Raw genomic sequence first — 23,612 nt, forward strand, 5'->3', positions numbered from 1 at the left:
CATATTTTTATTTCAAATCTTTAACTGAAAACTCATTTATTTCTGTACTGCCCCATGCCAGTAAGGGAATTAGAGATCGTGTTTTTAGCTATTCCCTGGATGAGGGAAAATAGAAACGGGGGGCTCAGTTGAGTGCACCAAGCTGTCATGCTTATATCTGGTGCCAGCTGGTCACCTGTTGGCAGGGCCAGAAGAGAGCCCTGGGACTAAATCCACCCTGGCCTTCTACATCCAGCTTCAAATAGAACATCTCCATCAGAATGCCTCCTCCCTCTGCCAGCCACTCCACTGAAGAGGAAACCTCTCTGCTTAAGTGATGTCTAGTTATCAGCTTGTATTTTCATATCCCACAAATTAAAAACTAAATTAACTTTGTGGAAATATCTTTCCATTACGTGTTGTTCGAAGAGATACCCATCTCCTTGCAACAGAGCACGTTTTTATCTCACAAACGTGCAGCAGGAAAAAACAGGGATAAAAATTAAAAATAAGGGGCACCTGGGTGGCTCAGTCGGTTAAGCATTTAACTCTTGGTTTCAGCTCAGGTCATGATCTCACAGTTTGTGGGATTGAGCCTTCGTCGGAAGCTTGCTTGGGATTCTCTCTCCCTCTTCCTTCCTCTCTCTGCCCTCCCCCCACTCTCTCGCAGGCACACACTCTCTCTCAAAATAAATATAAACTAAAAAAATAAAAACATAAACTCAAAACAACTCAGGTATCTTTATGCAGATATCTCTCTTATCATTTGTATTGGTTTATTTTATGCCATAAACATTTTGCTTCTAAAATCCTGCCTTCTTTCACTTATATTATTTCTTCATTTTACCCCCCATGGACAGGTCTGAGAGGAAGACAGAAGAAGAGGAAAGCTGGTCACCAGGACACTGTAATGACAATGACACATCAGTAGGGACATAGGCATTTAACAGACCAGGCTGAGAATACACCATTAACAACCCAGACAGAAGTCATCATCTTCCGTCATCAACTGAAATTAAAAAGTACCTCCAAGGGGCGCCTGGGTGGCTCAGTCGATTGTGTCCGACGCTTGGTTTCAGCTCAGGTCACAATCTCACGGTTCGTGAGATCCAGCCCCGAGTTGGGCTCTGCACTGATAGCACTGTGCCTGCTTGGGTTCCCTCTCTCCCTTTCTGTCTCTGCCCTTTCCAGCTCTTACACGCGTGCGTGCACACACACACTCTCTCTCAAATAATAAATACACGAAAACTTAAAAATAAATTACCTCCCAAAGAACCGTTTGCTGCTTTGTCTGCAAAAAGTGCCCCGAACAGTAAACCAAAGAGACACAACAGCCTTTAGTGGATTGTCAGAAGACTTCGGGAGGTGTAAATTGTAATTAGCCATATGCCAGACATTCACAGCCCGATAAGAAACATGCCTGATGGTGCAGGATCTCTGTGGCCCAGTTTTTCAGGTCAAAAGCAGAATGGCTGTTGAGGAAGGAATAATCCACAAAGGAAAACTACAACAGTACTCCATTCTTCAGCTTCCAACACAACAGATGAGAACTCTTCTGTGTGTGTGTGTGTGTGTGTGTGTGTGTGTGTGTGTGTGGCTGCAATCATGGGGCTGAGTTATCACATATGCCCGACTAGAGTCTCTGGCTTGGGAGACAGGCAGGGAAGGCCCTATTCAGCTAAAGCCCCAACCTTAAAATCATTGTGGGTCTGGGGGCACATTTACTCTTGTTTACAAAGGAATCAGAGTGCAAATATGTTACAAAGATAATGTTGTTCTATATTAATATTTCCACGCGAGAAGAACATTGTTTAGAGATGGGCCTATAATCCGAGAGGGGTCTCTGGCAGTTTTAAAAAACAAAAAGGCCCAAACTTTTGAGAACTTGGTTTTCATCCACTGCTCTACCAACGGTGAACTTTCGCTATGTTCCTTAATCATTTTAAACGTATTATCTAACCTCTGGTAGCCCTAATTCATCATATCTATCATGTCGGGGTTGGATTCAGTGATTTGAAAAAAAACAATGTTCAAAGTATGTGTATGAGTGCACCCTCATTTTCTTGAGAAAAACCATTCACTCCCATTAGATTTGCAAAAGGCCACATGACAAAAAAAAAAAAAAAAAAAAATGGTGAAGGATGCATCTCAAGCCCTGGTAGGAGTGGAAAATGAAACCGAGAATATTCAAAATCTTGTGCTAGAATAGATAATTGACTGGAGGACCTGATTTGCTCTGTTTGGCTAAGGATAAGATACTCTTCTCATGCAAATGAAGACTGAGGAAGAGGAGTTTATATTCTTTCAAATGCATTATGATCTTTTGGCTCAGAATAGCTGTGTGCCAGTAAACCGGGGATTCATTTCATTTGGAAGATCATGCAGATTCTTTTTGTGAATTTGTGAATTATTGCAACTTTCCACTACGTGACTTTCACTATTGGGAGATAACAAGACTTGGCTACGTTCTTTTTCTTTTTCTTTTTCTTTTTTTTAAGAGCCCGATGTGGGACTCGAACTCATGAACCATGAGATCATGACCTGAACCAACATCGTATGCTCAACTGGCTGAGCCAACCAGGTGCCCTTGGCTACGTTCTTTTTAAAGCAGATAAACACAGGGACGAGAGCCCATAGGCTGAATGATAGACTGGAGAAGATGGGCTGGATTGTAAAGCTTTGTTTATGCTCTAATTGGTTCACATTGTTATGTTTGGATTTGGGGTTGATTTCACGTTCAGATAATGCAGCAAGTGTGCAACTCCCATAGTTGCCAACTCCTCCTCCACCCGTGCCATCCAGAACTGCAGCCAAGAAGGAAGTCTTCTCTGTAATGCAAGCATCCAGGGAGAGGGAGAGGCTCCCATGGTTTAATGCCTTATTCCTCACACCTACAACAATGCCCAGTAGGGAGGAGTTGCTCAAGCCATCTTGCTGAATGAACCTAATACTTGCATTTTCAGAATGGTTTAGGATTGATGACCTCTCCTGAGATTGAGTAGATAAGTGTGTCACACTTGGTTCTCTGAAGTCTACTTTGACTTCCTATTTTCTGAAAGCAATGTCAATTGCTGGTTTTAACTGGAAGGCCCAGTTGCAGCTAGAATTCTCGATATGCAGGTTATCATCAGTTTTATGCAATACTCAACAGCAAAGGTGGTTTAGACAGTTCCCATGGCCTCCAGCTTTTAATCCTGGGCAACTTGGAAGCATTTGTCTGGTAGAGGGTAAATTTTCATCCATCCTACGGAATGCAGTCCCAGTGTATCCACCCCATGCGTAAAGCAAATTCATCATTTTGGTCTGTATTCCCTTGATGGATAACTCCCATGGAAGGAATAGTAGCAACCACAGGCACAACAATATGGACATTTCCATTAAAATTGAGCACTCAAGAATGAATTTGTTGGATTCAGTGAATGTCCTACTATCTAAGCTTAGTGCCTCTTGGGACGGCATGGAAACTTCGGCTCTTAGCAAGCAAAACACTCTACTACCTAAATTCAAACATACTTAATGGCTAATTTCCCTCATATTTCATATCCCTCTTCCATAACCTTCTTAATTTTAGACCTCACTCTATTCATCCTCTTTTATTTTATTGCTAAGGTTTAAGACATGGGAATGGTCAATTTCTCCACATTAATTTAGATTTATTTTAGTATATGTTTGTCACTGACTCACGGATGGTTTTTGAACGAGAGTTGTTAGTTTGGGAGAGTTGTTAGTTTAGTCAACCGATGGAGACATGTCCTTTTCACTGCCAATTCCATTTTCTTTTTGCTTCTCTTCCCTCGGCCCTCGTGCTCCTTCCTCCCAGGAGGAAGGCTTCCTTGTGATCTGGTTATTCCCAACGTATTTGCTGTGTTTCTATCAACTTAATGTTGACAGAGGTAGTTGTACTTTGGCTATCTTTATTAAAGTTTGTTGCTGTGAAATACTAAAAATGAAGGGTTAGCACAGCATGAAGGTTTATGCAAAAGGAAAAATGTTCTTCAGATTTTTCAAAAAGATGGTAATTCTTGGTACATTTAGGTGGGTCTGCAACACTGATTGCCAAGGATCTGAAGCAACACTTGACATATGTGAAGTCTGTTATCTTGCACACCAAATTTCAGTAACCTTCTGGGACATCAGATTACCAATAAAGCAGAAGACATGATACAGTGGTTAGGTGTGCAGCTTTCATAATAATAATGTTAAAAAAAAAGGTTATAATAATCAATTCTATTTGCTTCAAATCTTTATCTAATTTACCAGATAAAGTTTACCCTTTTTCTTCTCAGATCCCAAACAGTATGTATTTGATAGACATCCTATTCTAAACATTATTTTAATTTTTTATTATTTAAAAAACAACAACAACAACAACAACCCAAGATGCTCATTACTCCTGAGTGATAAAAGAAAGATCCAGGTACTATAAAATTATGGGAGGAAAGGGCTTAAGAAAAAGAAAAATGAGAAAAGAATAGTCCGATGGGGAAAATATGCTCTCAAAATGGAACTCTTTGCTAAGAGCCACAGATGCAATACCTTGAGCCTCAGGAGAGCTTTAATTAGGCCAGCTCTTTCTTCAGCGCATGCTCAGAAGCTCTGGCGCTGACTGTAAATTAGGGCAAGAAAATCCAGCAGGGACCTGGGTGGGTTAAGGGGGAAGGGCAGGATCTTAAAGGGGCAACGACTATTTAAAAGAGCAATGCTGGTCAGCCCCACCATTCCTATTATAGGCCCTGCAACCCACCACTACCAACCTACTCCACCTTCTGTGTTCCCTATCTCAGTTAAGAGCATCTCCATTTTTCCAGTCATCAAGGCCAGAACCATAGGAGTCATTCGTGACTTCTTTCTCTTTTGCCTGTGCAAAATGCAGTCGCTATCAATTTTTGAAATTTTACTTTAAATTTGACTTGACTTCTCCATCTATATTATTACTATTCTGGTTTAAGCCCTCGGGCCCTCATTGGGTCTTGCCTGGGCCCATACAACTGATGTTACATGCTTTTAATACTTCTACCAAATCGTCTGTTAAAAATCACACTACTCCAGCTTAAAACACTTCAGTGGTTCCCATCACCCGTAGGAAAAAGTTCAAGCTGCTTAGCACTGCATACCTGGCCTTTATCAACCCATCAGACCTCATTTCTGACAACCCCCAGGTTGTACTTTCTTTTCTCATAATAGCCAACTGCTTTTAGCATAAATATCCAATAGAAGAAAAATTAATATGTAAACTTTAAGGGAGTAAGATGAAATCACCCTCTTTCTACTCGACACATTATTTAGCTATCATATAAATATTAATTTATAACTTTTTCATTCTCATACATGATGATGTCAAAGAAAAACTTCCAAAAGTTAAAAATATAACCCTCTTACCAATAGAGAATGAACCTGTGTCAAAGATTTTATTTTAATTGGTGAAAGGACCAGTACTACGGTAAAGCTCGTTCTAAGAGCAGTTGAGGAACTTGTAATTCCCAGAAAAAAAAAACAAAAAAACATTAAAATAGAATTTCTAAATTTGATATAAAACAAGCTAATGTTTTATAGGATAATTAAATAATGAATTATCTTTTCTATTGAACATAATCATTTACACGTATCCCTAACAAAAATCTACAAATTTACATGTAAACACGTAGTCTCTGGACTCTAATTCATAGTAAATACAAAGTTAAACACAAGTCAGTTCTTTTACAGAATTAAATAATCCTAGGGTGGGCCTGTTAAACAACGCTTCATTACCACATTGAAAGGACACACACAGTTCTCTTCTTGCTTTCTTATTATTTCCAAGTGCAGGATAATTTTTCTTAACAATGGAAGGTTTTTATTAAAATACTTCACATGAATCTTCCCCATCCATGTTTTAGCACCACAGCAGTAACTTCTTGAGTCACCTAAAAAAGTTTTCCAGCATATGTAACATCTTTATGTTCTCCTATGTTTTCTCAGATAAAGCTTTCTTAGAATTATTGGAGAGAAAAAAAAAAATTTCCTTTTACCATTCTAGATTCTCTGGCTGGTCTAATAATTAGAGAGATTAACAGGAGAAAAACATTTAATTTCACACCTACAGGGAATATGAATATGAGATCCAAGGACAAGCGAGGCAACTGAACTAAGGAATGGGATCGGGGCTGGGGCTTCAAAGGGGTGAAGGGTGATTCATAGGACAATATGAAGAGGAGTTGTTTGGTAATTAGATGTTTGTCCTACATTATAGATAAGTCTTTCAGATAAAAAATTATCTCTTGGGGCACCTGGGTGGCTCAGTTGGTTAAGCACCGACTTTGGCTCAGGTCATGATCTCACAATCTGTGAGTTTGAGCCCTGTGTAGGTCTCTGTGCTGACGGCACAAAGTCTGGAGCCTGCTTTGAGTTCTGTGTCTCCCTCTCTCTGCTGCTCCCCTGCTCATGCTCTCTCTCTCTCAAAAATGAATAAACAGTAAAAAAAAAGAAAGAATGAAAAAAATTATCTCTTAGTAACCAGGTCTCCTATCTAAATTCTTTTAGGTAGTTTAAAGGAGGGGAAAATTTTTCTTGAGTCTGCTGTGCCTTTATTGCCTTCAGCTAAAATAGTGAACATGCCAAAGTGACACATTTTAGGGAGACTTGTTCTGAACTCCTTCAGAATCTTGTGTAGTTTCCTATGAGTTTGAAAAGAAAATAGGCATGTTAAATAACTATAAACATTGTAGAACAGTATATAGTTATGAGGATGTTAAAAAATGTAAGTGTAGCTACGAAATTAATAATAATAATATAATAACGCAATCTGTAGGTCTCTAAAATAGCAAAAAGAGAGAAAGGCAGGATGAAAATGGCTTTCAGACTCCAACAGATGGCCAAGAAGAAAAAAAAAAAAAAAAAAAAAAGAAGAAGATGGTGAACAGAAAACACTAAATGAAATGGTAGAAAAAAATTCCAAATATATCACTCACAATAAATATAAATGGATTTAACTCACATGTTAAAAGACAAAGACTATCAAAGTGGATGGACAAAAAATCCTCCCTCCATAAACATTTCTAAAACATAGTAAAAACAAAAGGATGAAAATAAAAAGACTACAAGGAAAATAATATTTAAAAACCCTGATGTTGCAATATTAATATCAAACAAAATAAAAATGAAGACAAAAGCATTAAAAAGAGGAAAGAGCTATTTTATCACAAGAGGAATGATTCAATTGGTCCTTTTATGTACCTACAGAAATAAAAAGAGAACTTGATAAAAACTCAAAAACAATAAACATTTTGGAAGATTTTGACATGTTTATTAAAAGTTGATATATCCAGTAGTAATACACATTACTTGAATACAATTAACATGATTGATCTAATATATAGAGAATCTTGCACCCAAGCAAATGGAGACTATTTTCAGTACATTCAGTCCATTTTTCTAAAATGACCACATTCCTGGTCACAAGAAACCTCAAACAATTTCCAAGATTTAATATCATCTTCGTTCACAAAGTATTTAAATTAGTAATCAACAATAAAAGGATGGTTTAAAAATAGCAATAACCTTTACTTGGAAACTAAAAAAAAAAGAAAAGAAGGGAGAAAGCATTAACAAATAACTTAGTGGTTTGAAGAGTATATTACAATATCATGGAATATTCAGAACTAAAGACAACAGAAACCACATCATGACAAAACTTATAGGACAGAGCAAAGAGAAATGCATAGCCTGAAATGTAATTATTCTTTAAAAAGTAAAATTAGGGGAATCTGGGTTTCTCAGTCAATTAAGCCACCTACTCTTGGTTTTGGCTCAGAACATTATCTCATGGTTCAGTTTGTGAGATCGAGCCCCCTGTCAGGCTCTGATTGCACAGGGCTTGCTTGGGATTCTCTCTCTCCCTCTGTCTCAAAATAAATAAATAAACATTAAAAAGAAAAGTAAAATTTAAAGCAAATAAGCTAAACTTTCAAGTCATGTAGCTAAAAAAGAAATACAGAGTAACAAAAGTAAGGGTGAAAAGAATTCACATAATCCACAAAATGGAAAACAAAGAAACACAGAAAGAAAAACCACAAAATAAAAACTGGTTCTTTAAAAAAAGAATAGAGAAAAAATTTTAAAAAATAAAGAAAGAATAGAGAAACTCCAGCATGATGGATAAGAATGAGCAATAAAAATAAACAATATTAAGAATGAAAAACAGAGCATCAATGCAACTAGAGCATGAGTTTATAAAATCCTGTAAGAACAAGATGAACAAGTTAATTACAAAACCAAAACAAAAAAAAATCTCGATTAAAATAGAAGCATTTTTTAAATAATACAAGTAATTTAAGAACACAAAGCCATAAAAATATATCTGATATTTCTATGTATCTCTGTAATACAGGGGTTCGCCCCGGCAAGACAAGCCAATCCAGATGGTTTAAAGGAGAGTTATACCAAACATTTCCAACTCATTTTGCTAAGCTGCTATGATCTTAATGCCAAATGCAAGCAGGGACAGTAGGGAGAAAAGAAGACTTAGGCCTATCGCACTTTTTTAGATGTGAAAGCCTAGGTAAAACATTAGCTGGTCACCTCTTCTGTTCACAATGTATTGAGGGTCATGGCCTGGACCAGGGAATACTAGGCAGCTGTTAAAACCAACCTCAGGAGATGCAGGAATGAGGGGACTTAAGGTGGGCGACCCCTCTCTCCGCCCTGCCTCTTCTTCCTCCACCTTTCCCGCCTGGCAAGTGCTGCTTATTCTACAAACACCTTGGCATCCATCACCTCCAGTCTCACAGCTTAACCTTGGCTCTTTATTTCCTTTGTACCTCGTGCGTATTTCTATTTGCAAATGAGTCTCTCGGCTTTGCAAGAATGTGTTTACGTGTGACCCCCACAGCGCTAGCGCAGCGTTGGACCAGAAAGAAAGGCCTGCCAGCCCTCTTCTCCGAAGGCTCTGGCACGCCCCCAGCCCCCCGATTTATACAAAAGGACAAACAATGCCGAGCCGCCACCAGGTCGCCCGGTAATCGCGCCCCCGCCCCAAGCAGGGCCGGGGATCCGACTGGCAGCCGTTTCCGTGTTTCTCCATCGCCGCGGATGTCTCAGCCCGCGCCCACTTCCTCTTCCCTCGCCCCGCGAGCTGCGCGCACGCCAGCCCCTCTCCGACCCAGATCCCCGACGCGTAGCCCCGCACCCCGCGCCCCCCGTCCGCCCCCTCCCGGCCCCGCCCCGCCCGCGCACGCGCGCCGCCCCCGCGCCGGCTCTGGCTCTGCCCCCGCCCCCGTCCCACCCCTTCTCTCCCCTACCCGGCCCCCGCTCCCGCTCCCGCTCCCGCTCCGCGCCACCGGGCCGAGCCGGGGCCGCCGGGCCGGGGCCGCCATGGAGGTGGAGGAGGCGTTTCAGGCGGTGGGGGAGATGGGCATCTACCAGATGTACTTGTGCTTCCTGCTGGCCGTGCTGCTGCAGGTGAGTCCCCCTCCACCCCTAGCGCCCCGCTGCCCCGCCTCCCGCGGATCCCCCGAGGGGCCCGGCCGGTCGCCCAGGATCTGCAAACCCCGGGGGGAGGGGGGGGACACGAGCCCCCTGCCCCCGTCCCGCGCGAGGGCCGGCCTGGGCCCCAGCACCAGGTCGCCGTCAGGCCTGGTCTTTGGTGCCCGCCCCAGCCTCAGAGCCTGCCCCCTGGGGCTGTTCCGCCAGGCCCACCCACCTGCCACCTCGAGTGGGAGAGGGAGTGGTGGGGGGGGGGTACTTTATCCGCCGACGAGCTGGTTAATCTTAGCGGATGCCGGGTTCTGCAGTTACCTGGGACAACATCGTGAACGCGTGACGGAATTGTTACTCACCTGCGGCTCTGTCACCTTGGAATCTAGAGCACACAGTGAGCCCCGGTCGCCGCTGTCGCTGACGAAGGTCCCACCTAGAGCGGCCTCCTTCAGTTCTGGGTGTCCACTTACCATCTTTTCCTGGATTCCAGGGGGCTTTCTGTTCCAGGTGCTTTCCGTGCATGGGGTTTATTTCTCCCCCGTTCAGGTTCTGCTGGGTCATTCTGCCCAGAGGCCAGCCTCGGGCTGAGACTACTATAAATTGAATAATGTCATCTACAATGTATAAGATTCAGTTATAAAGTAGAATCATTTCTTCACTGTACAAAATTCTCCCACACTGCTTGCTCACCCCAGTCCAAAAATGTGGGTTTAGTATGCTCAAGGTCGCTATAGATACACTTTGCCAGGCAAGAGTTACTCTTCCTTTGCCAGCCTAAATGGCCCATTTAATGACATCAGTTACCTCTCCCAATATTCTAAAGGCGTTTCATTCACAAATTCTTGATTAGTATCTACTGTGAGCCCTCATTTTACTACTCCTTCATTCAGCACATATGTAATGATGCCTACTATTTGCTTAGCAGGGGCTACCGTGGTGGGCAAATCAAAGCCCCTTTCCCCCCAAAAGACCCCCATTCTAGTGGGGGGGGCGTTGGGTGAGGCAGGCAGACAGTTCAATAAGTACAGTTAGTGTGCGATGATTATCCCGAGGAAAGTACAGGGAAATCGTGAGTATAACCACCAGTTGCTTGAAACTGGCATAAGGCAACTGCTCAACAGGAAGGTAGGGGGTGGGGGAGGGTAAGAGTTGCCTTACTGATTCTGTTTTCCATTAAAATGTTTGCAAGTTCAGTTGTTTTTATCTCCAGCCAGAAGAGCTGTTCAAACGATGGACTGATAGATGATGTCAGTCCTTTTTTTAGCAAAGCAAGTTTTCAGTTCACAAATATTCAGGATTCTGAAGTGCTTTAAGTTCAGTGTTTCAGCTTTAACTGTAATTTTCCTGTGGGGAAAGAGTACTTCCTAAGTCACAAAACAGTACTTAATACAGAGAGTATTTCATAGTACCCATGATGCCTGATGTTCATTTATAATACTTTTTCTTTGAGAAAATTCTTTCCTCTTCTAACCAAGAATTCCAGGAATATAATTCCTTTTCTGAACAATCCTGTCCCCCCATGCCTATACTCCACCTGCTGTCATTATCTTGTTACAGACCTAGCTAGGTGTCTGCCTATTTAGAATAAGTTTGTCTTGAGGGAGTGCAGCACTAAAAAGGCCACTGTTCTGGGGCCCCTAGGTGGCTCAGTCAGTTAAGTGTCCCACTCTTGATTTTGGCTCAGGTCATGATCTCATGGTTCGTGGGTTCGAGCCCTTTGTCAGGCTCTGTGCTGATATGGAGGAATCTGCTTGGGATTCTCTCTCTCTCTCTCTCTCTCTCTCTCTCTCTATCTTCTCTCTCTCCGCCCCTCTCCTGCTTGCATGCTCTCTAAATAAATAAATAAATAAATAAATAAATAAAAACTTAAAAAAAAAAAAAAGGGCCACGGTTCTGGGTTCGAGACCTATTGTTTTTCTCATTTACTTTTCTTTATGGTTGACCCAGTTGGTTTGCGTTTAGTACCAAAGAGCTCTAAGCCTGTGACCATGATTGTTCACTGATCCCTGCCTGACATGTGGTCAGTATTTGCCATTGAAGAACCAGGTCTTATGAGTATTGGGAGTGAGTGACTGTTTATCTTGTAGGTGTGGACTGGGAGGCACCCTGTAGCTGTGTCTGTCCCAACAATGCCTCAGTCCAGGCAGAAGTGAATCCTTCATAGTGGTACATATTCATGAGTATTCAACTGCCCCATTGATATACATGATAAAGGTGGTCTTGGGGTCACCCAAAGCTATTTTGGATATGAAAGTGGACATCACCAAAGACTTCTCTACCAAGTCACTTGTTGGAGATGGTTTTGGTTTGGGATGGCCTGTGGAGTGGGAATACTAGGAGCCCCATTACACAATTATAATATGATGCTTTCATCATCTTGTGAAAGTTGCTTCTTCCAGCAGAGGAAGAAAGTAGGAAGCCCTTTTCAGAGATGGCTTAAATGGGAAGTTGATGTTTGCTTCAAAAATCAAAGCCCTGGGCACCTGGGTGACTCAGTCAGTTAAGTGTCTGACTCTTGATTTTGGCCCAGGCTCAGGTCAGGATCTCACAGTTCGTGGGTTCGAGCCCCACGTCAGGCTCCACACCAACAGTGCAGAGCCTGCTTGAGATTCTGTCTCTCTCCCTGCTCCTTCTCTCAAAAATAAACTCAAAAGAAAAAAAAAGAAAAGAAAAGAAACCAGAGCCCTGGGGTGCCAGGCTGTCTTAGTCAGTGGAGTGTATGACTTTTGATCTTGGTGTTGGGAGTTTGAGCCCATGTTGGGTATAGAGATTACTTTAAAATATCTTAAAGAGCACTGGGTGTTGTATGGAAACCAATTTGACAATAAACTTCATATATTGAAAAAAAAAAACAAAAAAAAATTAAAAAAATAAATAAATCTTAAAAACAAAACCAAAAACAACAACAAAAAAAACCCTCAAAAAAAACCAAAGCCCTGGTCTACTGTTGCCCAAGGAACATGCAGACCCACCTGCAGAGCAGTGCTAGCAGAAAGAGAGCCCTGTACACAGTAGGCGGGACTCCCAGAGAGAGGGACAGCCAGACAGGGAGCCACTGCTGAAGCAAGAGCCTTTTCTGCATCTGCAGTGTGGCAATGACCAACTCCAGTCGAGAAACACAGAACTAGAAGGGACAGAGATGGCAAATTCAGATCTTTTTGCATTTTCTTCTATCGGGGTTTTATTATTATTATTATTATTATTATTATTAATGGTTTTAACCCCCTTTACTTCAAACATCCAAGTTCAAACTAAAAGGACAAAAGCACATCACAAAGCCAACTCGGAAGGTCTTTAGGTTAACCGTTTTTGTGGATTGTGGATACCATCAGGTAGCGCTTCGCAAGTTACCTCAATATCCGCTTGCCTTTAGCAAGGTGACTTCTGGCCACACGCTTTACAAACACAACCTTTAGAATCTCTATAGTGGTCACCTTTCAGGTACATAAAGGATTGATGCAGATTTTGTAGATCTCCCTTCTTATGCTGATGAAAATGCCCCTGACAAGAGTGATAGGCGGTTTGAAAGTAGATAAGCAGAAAGCTAGAGGAAAAGGGATTGCCACAGGTAAAAATCGTTGTCTCATGGACGCGCAGCAATGTTCACAATTTTGTAGTTAGAAAAACTCCTACTGTCCAAATATAAGTGCCCTCCCTTGGACAAGAGCTATCTGTGGTATTTAAATGTGAATAATTCTGTGTGCTTTATTTCTGTTTCTATTTTCTGGTAGTGATTCAGAGCCGACGCTGTCATCGTCATTTGTGTTTGCCTACGTGTGTGTTTGTTTGCCAGGCTGTCTGGAGGAAGAAGGTTGGAATACAGTTCTTTGTTTTTTGAGCCCTTTAGACGCAAAGTGAAAATGGAACCCACTTCTTTGTGTCCTAAGCCGTCGACTCCAACTCCTTCATTTTCCCGGGGATCATGCGTCACAGATTGTAGTATAATGCACAGGATTTAAAACATCCATGAGCCAACGGGAACATGTAACCTGTAACAGGCATTAGTTTCGCCAGCAAAAGTGTGATGTCATCGTGGACCTCAGCTTGAGGTACAGTCTTCCGGTGTTCTGGAACGCATTATTTTAATGTAAACTCTTAATAACCCCAATCTTATTTATCAACCCTGGGGTTACCAGTGCCTTCAGATCATTCACGCAATAAACATCCTTTCATGGTGTTTTAGAAAGCAGAATGACTGACCAGGTATTGTGCAGAAGAGGAAACTGATAGTCAACACAGGAAAAGATGTTTACCTTCAGTGGTCACCTGGGACGGGCGTATTAAAATGACTATGAAATATCATTTCACACTGAATAGATGAGCAGACATTAAATAGTCTAACAGTACAGGTGTGCTGAAAAAGAGGAGTGGGAACTGTGCCGTTCAGAGAATAATTTGGCACGGTCTAGTAAAATTGAAACCCAGCTTTAGATTCCTAGGTGTACGTCCTCCGACATTTCTTGAACACGTGCATGAAGATATGGCTCAGATGTTTACTGCAGCACTGTTTGTAATAATAAAAATTAGTAACCACCGTAGTGACTCCCAAAAAGGGACCAGGTAATCAAAATGTGGCATAAATTTGATGGGCTATAACAGGTTGGCGTGAATGAACCAGATCGATAAACAACTACAGGAATGAATTTCTAAAACACGGTGTTACATGAAAAAAATAACAAGTGTGATATATACAATATGACACAAAAGTCTTACTAAAAATTGTAAAAATATCGGGGCTCCTGGGTGACTCAGTCAGTGGGTTGAGCGCCTCACTCTTGATTTTGGCTCGGGTCATGGACCCAGGGTCGTGGGATTGAGCCCTCCGCTTAGTACAGAGCCTGCCTCAGATTCTCAGTCTCTCTCCCTCTGCCCCTTTCCCCTACTTGCACGCACGCTCTCTCTCTCTCTCTAAAATAAAATCTGAAAAAATTGTCAAAATATAGGAAATTGTACCGTATTTGGTTTCTCAGTGTATATGGACAATGTAGCAGTATAAACATATGGGGTAGAAGGCTCCACACCCAATGCATCAGATTACCTCCAGGGAAGGAAGGAGGGGTGGGGGTGAGGGGGGTACAGAAGAGATTTGCTCTGTATTCATAATACCGTATTTTAAAAATCTGAAGCAAATATAATACAATGTAGCTTGTTAATTGGGATGGTGGGTTCCTGAACTTTATTTTGTTTTGCTTCTCTGTGTTAAATTAAAAAAAAAAAAAAAAAAAAAAGAAGAGTGTGGCATAGAAAAGATCGGCATACTGAGAAGCAAATGCTACAGTTCACTTCATGAGAGTAACCGTCCACCCTTCTCCTGCCGTCCCTGTAACCAGTTAGCGCTGTCAACTGTGGTCTATGAGTTTCACACTTAAGAGAATGAGGTAGAGAGAGTTTTGTTCAGGGTGCGCTCTTGAACTTTGTGTAGAACACTGTCACAGGGAATGTCTCCTACGTGTTTGCATTTGCCTCCCGGTCCTAATCTCCCCAGGAGATTCGTGGAAAGACTTCTTTTGATGAGGTACCGCTGAGGTGGTTCCGACCCGTCAACCTTAAGCAAGTAATGAAGTTCGTAGGGCAGACATTAGGGAAGACCTCGCTGTGTTGGTCATTGAGACCAGCCCTTGTGCCTCAGGAGAGTCTCACCACCACCAGGGGTTCAGCCGTGATGACAACACCCGGCATGAGAGCCGCTCTATCATGACTCCAGAACACGTGAGCATCTACCAGGTTCTGTGTTAGTTTGGGCAAGTTTTACGCCGCCCTTACCCTCGGATTTAGTTGTGTCTGCCCTCAGACGGTGGCCGCGAGTTTGGGTGATAATCCGGGGAACCTTTGCTGGTGGTATTCTTCCATCACTTTAGGTAAGTGGGGCGCTTCCTAAAGAGACCATGGCTACACTTGCCCCCTAGTATGTCCTCAGGAAAGCTGTTGTCTGTAGACAGACACTGCCCCCTGGCGTAAAGCAGGTGAAGTTGCAAATCAGCCAGACCAGATTTCCATCCAGGGAGGTTATGGAAATACAGGGAGCCTCTGGGAGGTTTAGGGAGCCCCTTTGAGCCTCGGGCATCTGAAGAATTGGGATGTGCCTTAGAAAGCAACTGGCTCAACACCCCCACAGCACCCACATCTCTAGCAGCATGCCTGCTGGGGCCACACACAGCACAGCTACTCAGCATGTGCCCTGAAAGAGAAGGTCACACACACACACACACACACACACACACACACACGTGTCATTAAAAATGTGAAGATAGACAATGTGTGGCAGAGAGAACGCTACACTCTCTGAATGCCGTGACCCTCTGCTCTGAGATGGCTGAGACAGCTTCAGTAGGGGACCCCTCAGTCGTTTGTGTACTCTGGGAAGTGGCTGGATCACGAAAGTGTAATTCATTTGTTTTGCAAGTTCAGGATTTCTTCAAGTTGCCCAATGCCCAGCAGTTAGTTGGCGTTGTGTCAATGTCACCTTGAGGTTTTCGGAACACGAGCTTGGCCCTTCACCACGGTCAAAGCCTGCCTTGTAAGGGAGAGCTGGCCAACCCCAAGATACGCACAACTCAGGAAGCTCATCTCTGACTCCCTTAACCAACCGTTCAGGCAGAAATTAGCATCTGCATTTAGGGGAGTTGTATGAGGCTCAACAAGGAGTATATGGGGATTGTAGCAAAAAGAGAAAACATAGAAAAGAGAAAAGGGAAAGAATCACCAGAACTTGGACCACTCAGGCATGAAACACACTCACATGTTGGTGGATTGTCTTCCGGACTTTTAGTTATACAAACATGTACATTTGCCTTTTTTGCATAAGTTTGTATCTTAACCTCAATTTTTGTCTGTCAGCAGTATCGTGCACGCCTTGCTGTAGTCATAAATGAACAACCACATATTTTATAATGGCTGTAGCAGTGTAGCAATGTGTGGCTGTACCAGAACGTGCTTATTCCGTTGTCTCTTGTTGCCAACATAGGCTGGTTGGTTCCTCTCTTTCGGAGTTCTGAAACCCATGCTTTGGGCCATCGTCCGGCTCTGGTCTGCACTTCTCCCGGTTAGCTGTTGACCACTCTTCCTAAGCTCAAATTTCTCCTGACTCCATTGCTCACACTCTCTCCAGATGTTCTTTGGTCCCACTTTATGGATGGAATAGAAGTAAAAACTTCCTAAACATCTCCTTTCTTTTGCTTCGAAATTAACGTTTACCCTTACCTGTCATTACATCTCTTCAGAGTGTCCAAGAGGAAGACAGCTCGACCTTTCTTCCAGGGACATCCTCTCACCTTTGTTCTTGATTCTTTATTACTCTCTCAGTCGTTTCTAATCTTCCATCTTTCTGCATTCTCTCATGTCCCAAAGGGTGGCCTGCATGGTAGATCTAAGTGGTCTGTGGAAATTATATTGAATAGCATTAGCTTATAAAGTGAGAAGAGTTATTCCCTTTTCAGTTCTTCCTTAATCTTTCTTTAATTAGAATTTTTAAATGTTTATTTTTGAGAGAGAGAGAGACAGAGCGCGAGCAGGGGAGAGGCAGAGAGAGAGAGAGAGGGAGACACAGAATCCGAAGCAGGCTCCAGGCTCCGAGCCGTCAGCACAGAGCCCGACGCAGGGCTCGAACCCACGGACTGCGAGATCATGACCTGAGCCATAGTTGGACCCTCAACCGACTGAGCCACCCAAGCGCCCTGATCTTTCTTTCATCTAAGAAGAAAATCTCATTTGGTGCTAGCACTTCTCAAAACTTTTGCAACTATTTCTGTTTTAGCAAAGGAAATGAACTAGAAGTAAGAATTAAAGAAGGCTCAGACTTCAGACTTGGGCAGAAAACCTTACCTAGTTGAAATTTAATGACATTATTCTTTTTTTATGGTAGTGGTCATTTTATTTTCAAAGAAACATTTCACATGAAACACAGAGACTAATGTCACAAACATACCTGTGCCTACTTCTAGATTTGATAAGTGCTAATATTGTGCCATATTTGCTGAAGGTGGTGTGAGTTGTAGTTCAACCCGAGAGGCAGAAAGCAGAACTCCTGGGATGGGGACACGTGTGTGTGTGTGTGTGTGTGTGTGTGTGGTATGTATTCATATGTGTATGATTATACACATAGTCAGTGAATAATTTGTCACAGAGATTTGACCACGCACAATTGCGAGAGTTGGTTAAGCCGTCCCTGTAAGGCTGTTGTCTTTGTGTCTGATGTTGGAGCTTGACGTCTGCAGGGAAGGCAGTCTGGAAGGGAAAGTATGGTCTGGAAGCCATCCGAATTGACGGGAATCTGTGCTGTTCTCACTGCCTCCAACCTTGATGAAGCAACTGCCTTTCATCTTGGAAAACACATACTTGGCCCGGGAGTCAGAGATGCTGAGGGAGGGTCCAGGGGAACGTGGATCCGTTGCAGGCCCAGCTGTTGTGCTCTACCAGCAGAGCGAGCCAGCAAAGAAGTGGCAAAGAAAGGCAAAAAACACCTTTCCCAGCCTTCTGAGCATAAAAAAACAAAATGGCTGCTCCTTTGCTTTCACCCTCTGTCCCCAAATCCTGCTTGAAAATATCTCTGTGGCCCGTCTTAAGTGAAAACACACTAGCCAACACTTGGCATTATGACACGGTGTTTATTTTGATAGTTCCATCTGTCTGGTCATATCTCTATTGATACAAAATTTTATTTCTTTGCAAATTCACTTAAGTTAAAAATTTTGAACTGAATTTTCAAAGGACATATCTGATAAAGGGTTAGTATCTAAAATATATAAAGAACTTATAAAAGTTCAACACCCCCAAAATGAATAATCCAATTAAAAAATGGGCAGAAGACGTGAATAGACATTTTTCCAAAGAAGACTATACAGATGGTCAACACACATATGAAAAGATGCTCAGCATCACTCATCATCAGGGAAATACAAATCAAAACTACATGAGATATCACCTTACACCTGTCAGAATGACTAAAATCAGCAACATAAGAAACAACAGGTGTTGGCAAGGAGGTGAAGAAAAAGGAACCCTCTTGCGCTGTTGGTGGGAGTGCAGACTGGTGCAGCCACTGTGGAAAGCAGTATGGAGATTCCTCAAGAAGTTAAAAATAGAACTAGCCTATGATCCAGCAATCGTACTACTAGGTATTTACTCAAAGAATACAAAAATACTAATTCGAAGGGATACATGCACCCCAATGTTTACAGCAGCATTATTGTGGGAACAGCCCAAGTGTCCATCGATGGATGAATGGATAAAGATGTGGCATATATATACAATGCAATATTATTCAGCCACAAAAAAAGAATGAGATCTTGTCATCTGTGATGATGTGGTTGGAGCTAGAGAGCACAATGCTAAGTGAAATTAAGTCAGAGAAAGACAAATACCATGTAATTTCACTCATGTGAAATTTAAGAAACAAAACAAGCAAAGGGGAAAGAAAAGAGCGAGAGGCAAACCATGAAACACACTCTTAACCCTAGAGAACACACTCACAGTTTCCGGAGGGGAGGGGAGGGGAGGGGGGTGGGTGAAATATACGGTGGGGACTAAGGAGCGCACTTGCTGTGGTGAGCACTGGCTGTTGGAAGGAAGTCTTGACTCACTATATTGTACACCCGAAATTAATATTATACTGTATGTTAACTGGAATTGAAATAAAAGCTTAAAGAAACATCTTGAATCAATTTAAAAGAAGACCGTTAGGGGCGCCTGGGTGACTCAGTCCGTTCAGCATCTGACTCTTGATTTTGGCTCAGGTCATGATTCCAGGGTCGGGGAATCGAGCCCCGTGTCAGGCTCCATGCTGAGTGTGGAGCCTACTTGGGATATTCTCTCTCTCTCTCTCTCTCTCTCTCTCTCTCTCTCTCTCTGTCTCTCTAAAAGAAAAAAAAAGAAGACTATTAAGTAAATAGAAAACAAAAAACGGCACATAAAATTCTTGCAGGGAGCACACAGGTGACCGAAGTTTGGGAAAAGCTGAGCTATCCTGTAATATTTCTTCAAAGAACACTAAAAATATGTGGTTTACCTTCTCGACTCTGATTGGCCTATTTTTTTGCCCCAAAAGTTCCTTCCTCTGAATTTGGTTTTGATTAAACCCCTACTAGGTTTTCTCTACCTAGTTTCTGGTGTCATATTTGCAACTTTTTCCTTATTCCCCAGTTAGATTTCCCATCTACTTTCTCTGTGCTCTCATCACCTCATTTCCGCCGTGGCTAATACTGCATTTGTGAAAATCTGCCTTGTGCTTGTAGCTTTCGGTACGTTTGTTGTCCTCACTTGAATGTATTTGCCTAGAAGGAAGAGATTATTTTTTAGCCATCCTTGTTATCATCTGAGGCCCATAATATAATGTGTTGCAAAGTGGTGGAGCTCACTAAAATTTTTTAAGAATTAAACTGAAGTCACAGAAGGAAGGTAGTCAGGTGGGGGTATTTCCATTTTATTTGGGAGAAAGATAGGGAAGGAAACAGATGCAGGTTAAATCACTGTTTACCCAAATACTTAATTTATCCAAAGTCTTAATTAGTGGTTGGAACAAAGATTAGGTCCTGGAATTACTGGTTTTTTATCTTGATCATCATCTTTTCTTTTTCTTTTCTTTTTCTACACCATTTTGCAAGGAATTAGTTAAAATGTATCCTAGGCTGTTAGTTATAGAGTGGTATGTTGGGTTTACTTGGAAGCATATAGAAATCGAAGTTAGCGTTTCTTTCGTTCAGGAGAAGACAGATCATTAACAAATTAGAATTTCCCTGTATCTGCACTGTTAGATACAAAATAATATTTCCCCAGTAAATAGTGCAGCCATTGACTGCTTTGGAGATTAACAAAGGAGCCATCAGCGTGGTCTGGAGTGGTTTGTTGAAGACTTGAGAAGGGCTGAGCTTGTGCTGAACTTGGGAGCTTGGGTTTAGAGAGAAGTGGGAAGGTCATTTCAGATGGAAATTGGGGGAAAAAAGTGTAGAAGACGGAACAACTTTTAGGCTTACTACACAGAGTGTGGCCCAGGCTAGCAGCATTGAGCTCTCAGGTCTTTCCCAGGCTACAGGACCAGACCCTGCACTTTAAAGTCTGGGAGGCACTGATAGATGCCATTTGTATGGGGCTGTAGAGTTTACTGCTGGCTAAAGGAAACATCCCATTTGACCCTCAGAATAAGTTAGATACGAATGAATTAGATAAAGATGGTTACTACCAGCGTCCAGTCCCGCTGAAAAGAAAACCTGAAGTTTGGAGAGGTTTTGATTTGCTGAAAGGTTCCTAGAGCTGAGTTTCCAGCTCAGGTATACAGATTCCTTCCTCTTTTCACACCGCACCATGAGAAGTCATGCAATGGGGAGCTGAGCACGCCAGTACAGAAAGCGTGAATGTGGATTAGGTAGCAGCTGGCCCATACAGTGGGGATCTGGAACGTTAAGACATTTATCACTGATCCATTGATACGTTTTGGCCGGAAGAATGTCATGAGGAGTGTCTCAGGGAGACCAATCTGGTGGCATTATGTGGATGAATTAGAGTTGAAAGAAACAGGACTTCGAGACACCAGTTATTCAGGGCATGATATTAAATATTTTCAATTTAAAAAAAATAGGTGGTATCTGTAAGTCACCCGACATTGATTGAAGACCCAGTTTGTGCTGGGCACTGGGCATCTGGGCGTGCTGTCATGATATGCTTGCCCACGTAATGCTTTGGTTGAGTCAGTCAGTAACGGAGTACGAAGTGCAGAAAAGACTAACGGTAATGACAACAACAAAGTCATCTTCCATTTTTCCCATGAGGTGATCCCATTCTCATCCTGGTTTTGCTATTAGTGTTATACGTGATCTTGAACGAGTCACTTAATTGCCCATTTTACCTACTTTAAGACCTAAACATCATACTTCCCATGACTTCACAGCACAAGATATTGTGATGAGATCATTTATGAGGGACGGTTTGGTTTCCGGAGTAGTATAAAAGCTTGTAATGCTGTCGATATAAAATCACTTTTAAAACCTTCACTTTTTGCAACTTCAGAAATTTCAGTCCCCTGGTGCATTGTAGTCACCTAATTATAATGACATTGAAAGGGGAAGAAAAAGTGCAGCCATCTGTGACACTTGTTTTCCTTCCCTGGAGGGGGCGTTGGAGAAGGTAATGGCCTCTCTGCGGTGTTGTTGACCCCACTTGGAAGGAGCGTGGATGGTGGTTTCTGATTGTGGCTTTAAGACCCAGCCGCTGATGGGTGCGATCATTCGACAAGAATCCGTGGGCATGGCAGTTACAGGGTAATACAGACAAGATTGAGAGACTCTTTGGACTCTGGCGGAGAGAAGCAGGAGTTCTGGGCTGCACGTGTCTGACCCATCTGGTGACATAACGCCACAGCTCTGTGTGTGCAGTTGAGGTCCCTGGGTGTACGTGTGTGTGTGCACGCATGGCATGCGCACTGGAAACACGGCGAGGGGTGGGAGGAGGGCAGAGGAGATGAGAAGGTGAAAGCGTTCATCGGGCTTCAGGTTGCTGGGAATAATACTGATTAACACAGATCATACTGATTAACTGGGTTTCACTGCTCCCCTCTGTGAATTAGCTTGTGTATAAGCACCACCTCTTTGTTTCTGAACTGTTTTCTTTTTAAAAATTTTTAATTGTTTAATTGTAATTCCAGGATAGTTAACATACAGTGTCTCTATCCATTCATCTGGACACTGGGGCCGCCTCCATAGTTTGGCTATTGTAAATGAATGCTGCAGTAAACACTGGGGTGCATGTAGTTTCTGAACTGCTTTCCACACATCGTAGCTTCTGCTGAGAATGGGCGTGTCCACGAAAAAGCACACTTCAGAGTAGAGGATCCTTTGAGCATTTCCTCTCTTACCTAGAACATTGCTTATCTTAGAACAGTCCAGATAAAAATATGATGTATTAACGTATTTTCAACAAGCACCTAGAATAGGGCTCGGCGCATAATTAGAATTCAGAGAAGCATTTGCTGCTGTTATTAGCATTCTATCCCAGTCATTTATTCATTCATTCACTTGCTGAGTGTGGGCTTCATGTGTCCAGGCCCTGAGTTGTTTGGTGTGGAAGCCCAGGAGTGGATCACACAGAGATCCTGCCCTCAGGGACAGAATATTCTGGTAGGAAAAATAAGATGAGCAAGTGCATAAATGGGATGGCGTGAAGAAAATGATCTGTCTCTTACTAAGAAAGGTCTAGATGGAGCTTTTGGGGGTGAACAGAAGCAGGAGAGGGCTTCCGGTGGGTTCAAAAGGAAGGTGAGGTGGGGGGGGGGGTGGCGGGAAGTGGTACCTGAGTCGCATCCCAGAGGATGGAAAAGGTTCAGAGACGCTGCTGAACCAGGTGAAGTGCTTTCCACATAAAGCAAGTGGGAGGCACAAAAGCAGAAAATAGCATATTTAAGAGAGAAAATATAACTAGTTTGCTTTGCCCGATTGACGGCTCCGTTTTGAACATGTGTTTTTGCTTCATCTCCAGAGTTCACGTGCCCCATATTTTTTCATTTCTTTGCCCTTCAATTAAGATCAGCAGATTATAATAAGGAGGGGCAGTTACTAACGCGATGCAAGCGGCTTTGTAATTATAGCTGCTGCCAAATGTGTAATCTATCTGTTCTTGTAATTATTAAGGTTTTTATTTTTACAGACTGATTGCCTCCTGGTCTAAAACTTCCCTAATAGTATGCAAATAGGGGCCAGGAAGCAATATAAATCTAGAAACATGATATCTTCTGCCTTCTACAATAAATCACCCATGCAGACTGACCTGTGGTGGCTGGGTACCTCTCGGGAGGCCCACCGTCATTTGCCTCAAAACAGATTGGGGCTGCCTCATATCCTCGCAGCCTCACAGAGAGTGCAAAACTCACACCCTGGGTTTTACGTTAGCTTTCTGTTATGACACACACAATGTCATGACTTCCTTTCTCTTTCCTTGACACTAATTCCATCGTTTACTTGTGATAAATTACTCTGCCTTTGGCATTTTAGCTTATCCACTTAACAGCTGAATATGCCCCTACACCGTGGTGTGGAAGGAGCTCGGGGTTCACTGATGGATGGAGCCAAAGCTGTTGGCAAATCTCCTCCTTTTCGTGCCTCAGTCAGCACATCCGTCCAGTGGGGGTGTTACTGTATGCTATAGCGAAATCACAGCTTCATACTTTGTAAAACGCTTATTGTGTTTAAAGGTATTTT

The 23,612-nt window shown here is 42.6% G+C and overlaps 1 protein-coding gene and 1 long non-coding RNA gene across 2 annotated transcripts in view; one reads left to right on the forward strand and one right to left on the reverse strand.

Moving 5' to 3' along the window:
* Positions 1 to 2,644: 2,644 nt before the first annotated feature.
* Positions 2,645 to 10,637, reverse strand: LOC123598519. The gene is made up of 2 exons (XR_006712661.1): positions 9,656 to 10,637; positions 2,645 to 4,104 (listed from the first exon to the last, which is right to left on the reverse strand). It is a non-coding gene; the product is annotated as an uncharacterized LOC123598519 (long non-coding RNA).
* Positions 9,241 to 23,612, forward strand: part of SLC22A15 (solute carrier family 22 member 15) — an 82,260-nt gene continuing 67,888 nt past the window's right edge. The window contains 1 exon segment of the mRNA XM_045478770.1: positions 9,241 to 9,414. Within this exon segment, the coding sequence (XP_045334726.1) occupies positions 9,328 to 9,414 (87 nt within the window). The 5' untranslated portion in view covers positions 9,241 to 9,327.

The sequence above is a fragment of the Leopardus geoffroyi genome, chromosome C1 (genome assembly GCF_018350155.1).
Source record: "Leopardus geoffroyi isolate Oge1 chromosome C1, O.geoffroyi_Oge1_pat1.0, whole genome shotgun sequence".
In the NCBI taxonomy this organism is placed as follows: domain Eukaryota; kingdom Metazoa; phylum Chordata; class Mammalia; order Carnivora; family Felidae; genus Leopardus; species Leopardus geoffroyi.